Source organism: Nansenia antarctica, assembly GCF_963989245.1.
Source record: "Nansenia antarctica genome assembly, chromosome: 13".
Taxonomy (NCBI): Eukaryota; Metazoa; Chordata; class Actinopteri; order Argentiniformes; family Microstomatidae; genus Nansenia; species Nansenia antarctica.
The window spans coordinates 23,868,664-23,878,128 of record NC_137683.1 but is presented as its reverse complement, the minus strand read 5'-3'; the positions used below and the strand labels follow the sequence as shown (position 1 = coordinate 23,878,128).

The following is a 9,465-nucleotide window of genomic DNA, read 5'->3' as shown; positions in this document are numbered from 1 at the left end:
AGTTGACAGCTGCGAGCCTCATCGGACAGCAGTTTCTGTTTTATGTGAATGTTTTCTGTCTGCAGAAAATGCAGATGAGGAGAGTGTGTTTGGCAGGGGAGGAATGACCCCTGACCTTACGTCTATAGTTGGCTTCATCTTTGATGTCTGTGTGTGTTTGAGAGAGAGAGAGAGAGAGAGAAAGGGGGGGGGGGAGATAGAGAGAAGGGAGAGAGAGATAGCGATAGAGAGAGAGAAAGGGGAGAGAGAGAGAGAGAGACATCACACACAACAGGAGGCTGAATGCCACAGTGCCACATAGTGTTGATCCCCACCGTGACCACCTCCTCTTTTCCCTCTGTGGTTTAGAAAGCCTGTGGTTGCATTGTAACAACAACCACACCCCGTTGCTCTTTTACCCACTGTTACCAGGTTCCTGGAGGAGGAGACCAGTGATTGGTTGAGGAGGTTTGAGGGATCAGGTGTCCCCTGCGGTCCAATCAACAGCATTCGGCAGGTCTTCGCAGACCCCCAGGTCAGTCGTACAATGCTTTGCTAATCCCACTAGTCTACACACCTGGTAACATCTCTCTGGTCAGCCACTAGTCTACACACCTGGTAACATCTCTCTGGTCAGCCACTAGTTTACATATCTGGTAACATCTCTCTGGTCAGCCACTAGTCTACACACCTGGTAACATCTCTCTGGTCAGCCACTAGTTTACACACCTGGTAACATCTCTTTGATCAGCCACTAGTTTACATATCTGGTAACATCTCTCTGGTCAGCCACTAGTTTACATATCTGGTAACATCTCTTTGATCAGCCACTAGTTTACATATCTGGTAACATCTCTCTGGTCAGCCACTAGTTTACACACCTGGTAACATCTCTCTGGTCAGCCACTAGTTTACATCCCTGGCATCGGTTGCATCAATTCTTTTGAAATCTGCAGTGTGATCATGATCATCCTTTTACCCTCCTCGACTTCAAACAGGTCTTTTGGTGAGGCTACACACAAGACTTTGAGAAGTGTTTTTTAGGAAAAGAAAAGTGAATGGACTGATTGCATCAGACATTGTAGAGCTACGATAACAGAAGAAGTGCATGTTTTTGTTCTTTCATGGGCATCAAAAGAGGCTATACAAATTTAATAACAAAAACGTTTTATTGTGGTCCATCTGTCCGGCACAGTTTATTGGAAACACACCCCAGTCATCCTGCAGGACTGAAGGAGCAGCATATTTCTCTTCTGGTTTGGCTAGGACGGATTTGCCGCTACTTCTTGTAGTCTTATAGGAATGTGTGGAAACATGTTAGTCACCCTGTAATTGCATAAGCAAAGCTAGCTTAAAAACATTGGGGCTGGGTCTCACTGCGTGTGACATGGCCTCTACGAGAGCTCTTGCACATAACAAGAAACAGGACATATGGCCTCTGTGAGCTCTGTGCTTCATAAACACACATGAAAAGATTCATGAGTGGAACATGGCGGTATCTCTCTGTCCTCCCTTCTTTTCTTTCTTTTTTTTCGCCTGAAGAAAAACAAACACACTGATTAACAGGCAAACAAGCCAGCCCTTCACAGAGATGGCAGCAGACCCCTACCTCTATACCAATCTGCCGATAGGCCCTTTGCGTTCTGCCAGTCAGTTGGACTTTGAAGTGGTGATGTTTGGCCCGCTCTTAACCATGTGTGGGCTGTGTTGTAAGTAATCTGTTGTCATTAATGTCTGAGCCGGCTGTCAGATCATAGGTTCGGTTAGATTACAGCATTAGTTAGGTTTGTGTGGCAACAGCTTTGTGACCACCTGGCCCCTGTCATGTTACAGGTGTTAGTGTTTGTGTCATGCTTTCATTCTTGATGAATCATTGCCGTAGTCCCTGGGGGGTTGCTCGCTGCAAAATGCTGTCAACCATCTGGCTGACTGTAGATCAGTGTCTTGGCACAACTTCACGTCCTACCCCATCAAATTCCTCAGCCACTCTTTTTTTTTGCAGGCCCTATCGCTGTCCACTTTAGTATTTGTATGCTCTGAGAAAAAGAAAAAAAAACAGCCATTAAGGAAGGCACAGTTTTTTAAGATTGTCTTACTTCACCCGTTACTCTGTAAAAACTCCAACTGAACTCAGATTATCCCGGCCCCCGGGGAGCAGACCAGTGCTGTGGTTTTCCCAAGCCGCTTCTCGGCTTCTCTGCGCGGCGGTTCAGAGTCCACAGCCCAGGCCCCAGACAATACCCCAAACATCCACAGCCACAACAAAGATCCCTTTGAAATGTGCTCCACAGACTTGATTTCGCCGAAACTCATCCCCCTCAGGATCGGTCTGCAGGGTTGTACAGACTGTCATGTCGAACCACGTCGCCTTGCCAGAACACGCGCATGTGTCCTGCCAACCAGACAAGGCCGCGGAGGAACGTACAGAACATAGAACATGTGTCCCTGTGGCTCGTTAGACACAGGGACACGCCACCGCATACAGACGTGCACAACGTCTGTACTGTACTTTTACTCTACACCTGCTGATTGACCAATGACACCAATTACCACATCTGGAGATGATTTTCTCCCAGAGAGGAGAGAGAGGAGAGTAGCACTGTGTATCTCTATTACTGTTCCCCAAACAGAGGAAATGTGAAACATCCGGATTCACTTGAGAAATCAGCAGTAGCCGTCCACTCCCCTCACGATATAGACACCCGGTCAGAGGGTGAGGAGGTGATAGGGGAGGAAGAGAGATCAGCTGAAAGACACGACTGCACCGTGAAGGGATCGCTTAGGGGGGAAGAGTGCAATTGAATAAAAGAATGAGAGTAAAAGAAAAATAAAACAGATGGGGGGAGGGGGGGGGGGGAAGGGAATGGAAAGAGAGAACAAGGGAGGGAAGAGAGTGGGTGAAACAGAGAGAGTTGATGGAATGAGAGAGGAAGAGGTTGGAGGGGAGATGAGGAAAGCAGATGATTTGGGGCGGGGGCGACCTAAGAGGTTGAGTAAGGGACAGTCTCAGGTCTGTCCCGACGGGCAGATCCACAGACACAAACAATAAGGCCTTGAGTAAATCAACTGTAGATGGTGGGTTGTCAGGATAATTGAAAAAGCTATAATTCATCTTGTGCAGCAAGAAAGCAACTTTAATTTGAAATGCGGTTGACGTTAGCTCTGTTTCACACTGTAAACGTGGTTTTGTTAACACTAGAACAGCCGTGCCTATTTTACCTACTAGTAGAGCCGCCGTGGAGATCTAATAGACCCCTCTTTAGAATGTAAATCTGCTATTTACACACGAAGACCACTAGAGGGCGCTTCTTTTACATTAGCCTGCCTCCTACACAGAAAAACTGCAAAATAGCTTTATACTAGCTTATCCTGGTGTGATTTTGAAAATGTAAGGATACCGGGTGGTAGAACGCAATCTAGGAAAAGTCATGAAAGGAGGGTCCTGAAATGTTATCGAGTGCAAAAATAGAATTTTGTTTTACTCTCAGGGGTCACCGTGACCCCATCACGGCTCTTCTAAGGACCTGAATCCACACATCAATTATTGCTATGTAAAAAAGCTGTTTTTTCTGTTTTTTCAGTGTGTTATCCTATAAATTCATTACCTGTAACTGATTGAAGTGCGGCCTAGATGAGCTTTAGAACACCTGAGGAGGCAGCAGCATAGCATACATGGATGTTCCCTCACAGTCAAGACAAATGTAGGCCGACATTGTTTGTTTCCACATAAGCACTGTATGATGTACCACATTAACTGATTTTGACATTCAAGATCCTCTGAGCTCGATATGACATACAGTAAGCTGCTTTCAAAGGTCTGTGTTATACTTTCCATGGCATGTAGAACTGTTTACTGCATTTGTAATTAACATGGGAGAAGATCTCAATCTGGAAGTCATTAAATGCCTCTACCCTTTCCTCCCTAAAAGAAGGCCTATTTAGAATCATGTTGTTCCATGCACTCTCCTTGGGATGGATAGGAATACTGTTGATAAGTTAGTAATTAGGGATGCACCGATGCCACTTTTTTTCAGACCGAGTACAAGTACTTACATTTGGGTACTTGCCGATACAGAGTACTGATACAGAGTACTTAATAATACCATTATAGTTCTAACAATGACTGAAAATGTTTTATTTTTATCAGCTCACTTTCTGACTGTAACAAATTAAATATGTGACAGGGTGTTTTGGTCCTCAAGCCTCAAGCTTTTTTTTTTTTTTTTTTTACAGATTATGAAAAGTGCAGATTGTATGCTTTCAAATGATGTGTCATACATTGAAATCTGAAAATAGTTGAAGAAGATAATGCTTATTTGAATGTTGGTACACCTCAAACCAAATCGGAGAAAATCGCTCTTAATCAAAGCAGACGCGTTTGCTACCATCCCGTTGGTAGCTAGCTAGTAGCTAACAAAAAAGAAAACATTGCTATGTAACTGTCTAACTGCATGTTTAGCACATCACAACATGCAGGTAGACCATGAACATGCTAAAAACGCATAACTACACATAACTAGATGATCACACAGTCCTGAAATGTAAGTTTGTATACAGCCATGTATACCCAACACTCACCCCAGTACAAAGCAGGAAGGCAGATGATACAGTGAATCAAAAACAAACTGAATTCTAAATTATTGTGATTTAGGGATCCTAAAACTGTTTCACCAGACCCTGTCACACGTACAGAATTTAGCTGAGCATAGTTTGCAGTCTGCGCTACTTTTGTCGTCATCATCGCTTATCCTAAAATATCTCCAAACTGCTGACATTGCTCCTCCTCGACCTACCGCTACGAGAGGTTACCTTACATTGCCGTAAAGCGGTAACAGGAGCGGATGTTTCAGAGTAGTTTTACGAGACGACTACATGAGCACAGTATCAGGTACGAGTACTGGTATCGGTAATGGGTGCATCCCTATCAGTAATGACATTTCAGGTTTGCTGGTGTGACCTCGCTGCATTTGGGTCCCTGGGGCCTTTATCTTCGTTTTCACTGTGCTACAGTGCTCTGCTTTACCTTGTGAGCATGTGCTTCCAGACCTAATGTCAGTCACATCTCACATACACGCAAGCACACTCTCTTCAGCCTCCCGACCCCTCCTGCAGACCAATAAACAAGTTGTCAGTCTCAATGATGTGTTAAGGCTGACCGTGCTGTGGAATGAGACTGATAAAAGGGTTCAGTAACAGGCTGTTCTCTCTGGGGTATAATGCTTCTCCGCTGAGTAGCCACAGTCATTTCCATGAACAATACATCAACAGAATATGGACTCTTAGGTGTGTTCTTCATTTCCAGACATTTTGGTCTTTCAGCACCTCTAGCTTGGATCCAGTAGAATACTGTGCCTCTGCCAAATTGAGATAAAAGTAAACTATGAATGTCTTATATGTATATTTTATGTTTCAAAAAGCCCGAGGCGGCTTATCCAGTCGTCTCGTTTTGGTCGGCTTGACCCCTTAGAATAGATAGAGATTGTGTCTGGCTTCTCAAAGACACGCCGGAGCCTCGGACACCCAAAATCACAGAAGTATGAAAAGTCAGTTTGGATTCCACATTTTGCCTCTCTTCCGTCCACAACCTCTAAATGACAACCAGTCATACTGCACTTAGTTTTTTCCCTCCTTGTGCAGCATGCACACGCTATATCACATTTCTCATAATATATCTCGATAAATCATACAGTATGACAGTATGTTTAGGTATTTTGTGGACTGTTTCTTCCCCATGTCCCTCAGTGTTTCAAAGAGGCAGGTTATTGACGGTCTCTCTGCCAAACCGGACCAGTCCTTGCACCTGGATCCGGTCCTCTGCAGCATTGATATTAATATGAGATATTTCCAATGCACCGGCTCTGCGGTATCAGGTGCCAGACACAGCTGTAGGACTAGAACACAATAGCTACCAGATGTGTGGATGGTAGGATGGATGGTTGGGGGTGGGGGGTAGGAGGGAGGAGGGGATGTGAGGGTACTCTCACGGACAGAGAGGACAGAATGGACAGACCTTCTCCTTTTTTAGCCTTCCAGCTCTAAGTTGATGAATGGCTATTGTTTCCCTTGGATGTATCTGTAATGAGACTTTATTAGTTTAGGCTGCAAGGCTAGTCTGGTTTAACTTCACTGTTCTTTCCCGAGCATGTTGTATTATAGTTGTATTATAGCAGACATCAATCTCACATTGCCATATGTGGCCATAGCAGACCAGGCAAACCTAGCAACTAGCCCTAGCAGTGAACGTGGGGGGGGGGCGGCTGTGGTGCAGGAGGTAGAGCCGCCGTCTAATGATCGCAAGGTTGGCAGATCGGCGGTTCGAGCCCCAGCTGGCCACATGTCGAAGTGTCCTTGGGCAAGACACTGAACCCCAAATTGCTCCAATGAGCGGGCCGGCGCCTTGCATGGTAGCTTGCCACCATTGGTGTATGAATGTGTGTGTGAACGGGTGAATGAGAGGCCGTTGTAAAGTGCTTTGGATAAAGGCGCTATATAAGTCAGTCGATTTAAACGTGCAGAAAAAGCTCCTTTGTAATCCTACATGTTATCCAACAGAATTCTCGGCTTAGCTCTATGTCATTTGTTTTTAGATCCCAATTCAACCTATCGCAGGTGAAAAGTGGCAATATGGGATACGTGCATTTTAGGACTTTTAAATGAATGATATTAGCAAGGGGGGTAGCCACCCCAGCCGCCCCATGTTTGAAGGGTCAAACACCTGTTGACAGCACAGACCTCTGGACCGACTGCTCTTGAAAAAAATGGGGGAAAAAGTCCTACCGTTTCTGTGCACACCGCCGATTGGCTTGACGATAGCTGAAACGTTTTATATGACCTCTAAAACACATGCATATACGTCCTCTAAAAGCGTGCATGACATACATAACATAGCCAAAAGTATGTAGACACCCTTTTTAGTCAGCGGGTTCGGCTATTTCAGCCACACCCGTTGCTAACAGGTGCATGAAAACAAGCATACAGCCATGCAATCTCCATAGACAAACATTGGCAGTAGAATGGGTCGTACGGAAGAGCCTTTCAACGTGGCACTGTCGTAGCATACCACCTTTCCAACAAGTCAGTTCGTCAAATTTCTGCCCTGCCGGAGCTGTTATTGTGAAGTGGAAACGTCCAGGAGCAACAGCTCAGCCACGGAGCGGTAGGCCGGCCACACACAAGCTCCCAGAACGTGGCCCGGCCGAGTGCTGAAGCGCGCAGCACGTAAAAATCATCTGTCCTCAGTTGTAACACTCACTACCGAGGTTCAAACTGCCTCTGGAAGCAACGTCAGCACAATGAAATGGCTTTCCGTGGCCAAACAGCCGCACACAAGCCTAACATCACCATGTGCGATGCCAAGCGTCGTCTGGAGCGGTGTAAAGCACACCACCATTGGCCTCTGGAGCAGTGGAAAGGTGTCCTCTGGTGTGACGAAACACCCTTCACTGCCTGGCAGTCTAACGGACAAATCTGGGTTTGGCAGATGCCAGGAGAACGCTACGCTGCCCGATCGGATAGTGCCAACTGTAAAGTTTGATGGAGGAAGAATAATGGTCTGGGGCCGTTTTTCATGATTTGGGCTAGGTCCCTTAGTTCCTGTGGAAGGAAGTCTTAATGCTACAGCATACAAGGACACTCTAGAGAATTGTATTGCTTCCAACTTTGTGGCAACAGTTTGTGCTCGAGGACAAACATTTGCCAACATTTACAGAGGACCAACAGTAGTGGTCCTCTGTGGTTCCGTTGGTAGAACATGGTGCTAACAATGCTTAGGTTGTGGGTTTGAATCCCGCTGAGGCCATGATAAATGTATGCAGTCACTTTGGATAAAAGCGTCAGCTAAATGGCATATATATGTAATTACAGTTTGGGGAAGGCCCTTTCCTGTTTCAGCAATGCCCCTACGCACAAAGCGAGGACCATAATGACATGATTTGCCAAGTTTGGCGTGGAAGAACTTGACTGGCCTGCACAGAGCCCTGACCTCAACCCTTTCGAAACACCTTTGGGATGAATTGGAACACCGACTGTGAGCCAGGCCTTCTCGCCCAACATCAGCTGAATGTGCGAATCCCCGCAGCCATATTCCAAAATCTAGTGGAAAGCCTTCCCAGAAGAGTGGAGGCTGTTATAGCAGCAAAGGTTGCCAACTCCATATTAATGCCCATGGTTTTGGAATGAGATGTTCAACAGCATGTGATGTTCAACATTCTTTTGGCCATGTAGTGTGTAAGAGAGGCATACGAGAGCTGTCACTGTCTAGTATTTATTATAGGCTTTGCCTCTGTCAACATGAGGAGCAAAGACTTTTCCCCAAAGACTGTCATTATTAGGCTTAGAAAAGGCTTCTTTTTTCTTTCTTTTTTACCTTAGGCTTGCCAAAATCAACAGTTTGGAACGTCATTAAAAAGAAATATAAAGCACCGGTGAGCTCAGCAATCACAACAGACAGACAGTGGATGAGCGAAGAATGCTCAACATAATTAAAAAGAACCTTCAAAACCCCTTCAGCTGCCCCTTGGTTCAAATATAAATAGAAGTTGATATAAATCACGTTTTTAACTGGACCTTTTAATAGAAGCAACACTGCAGGTTCTCATAGGACGTTTGTTCTGTGCTTTCAGTGTAGGTGGGCTTTTGCAAGAGAATGAGTGTAAGTTGTAACATGGTTAACTCATTTTACAAAATCCAAAGCGACTTACAACAAATACATTTATCTAAGTAAGTGAATCATCTATCCATCAGTCATCATAAGAAAAATAAATCTATCCTATGACCAGGGGCCATTGGCATTCTTCTATGCTAGAAGAAGGAAGAATTTGCTTTTTTTTTTAATAGTAGAGAAACTATACAGGGGGGTAGTGGGGATGAAGAGGTCTTTAGGAGGGACGGTTAAGATGTAGCCTGAATGGGGCGCTTAGGTGGCGTAGCGGGTTAAGCGTTGACCATGTAACCGCAGGGTCCCCTGGTTCGATTCCGGCCGGGGACATATCCTGCATGTCATCCCTCCTCTCTCTCTCACCCATCCTTCCTGTCTAAATCTCTAATGTATCTGTCAAATAAAATGAAAAATATGAGTGGGACTGCCCCAGTCAGAAAAAATAACAAAAAAAAAAAAGATGTAGCCTGAAGAGATGGGTCTTCAATCTATGGCGGGTCCTGCAGTCAAAGTGACCTGCTGATTCTACACATGCTGGTCAATTGCTTTTTATTTACAGTTGCTGTACAGCTAGCCAAGTTTCCTCTGTAACGTAAACGGCAAGCTAGGCGACATGCATGACCATACCATCAATAATTGTCAACGTAGCCTGTAGAGAATCAACAACCCAAAAAAGGATGGCTTGTTAAAAAAAAGTTTTGTTTCAGAAAGGCCCACGTTCCTACAGTAAACATTTCCTGACACTTGAACGGTTGCCAAGAGTTTTCACAAGGTTTTATTCCCCCTCACTATCCCTGTCTGGGCTACAGTATTCAGCCATCCAGCCATCT

At 45.2% G+C, this 9,465-nt stretch overlaps 1 protein-coding gene across 1 annotated transcript in view; it reads left to right on the top strand.

The window, feature by feature from the left end:
• The window catches only part of sugct (succinyl-CoA:glutarate-CoA transferase), a gene marked incomplete at its 3' end in the record, with an annotated part of 86,993 nt that overhangs the window by 35,164 nt on the left and 42,364 nt on the right, over window positions 1-9,465 (top strand). The window contains exon 12 of the mRNA XM_080543940.1: window positions 412-514. Within this exon, the coding sequence (XP_080400066.1) occupies window positions 412-514 (103 nt within the window). The remainder of the gene's footprint in view (window positions 1-411; window positions 515-9,465) is intronic.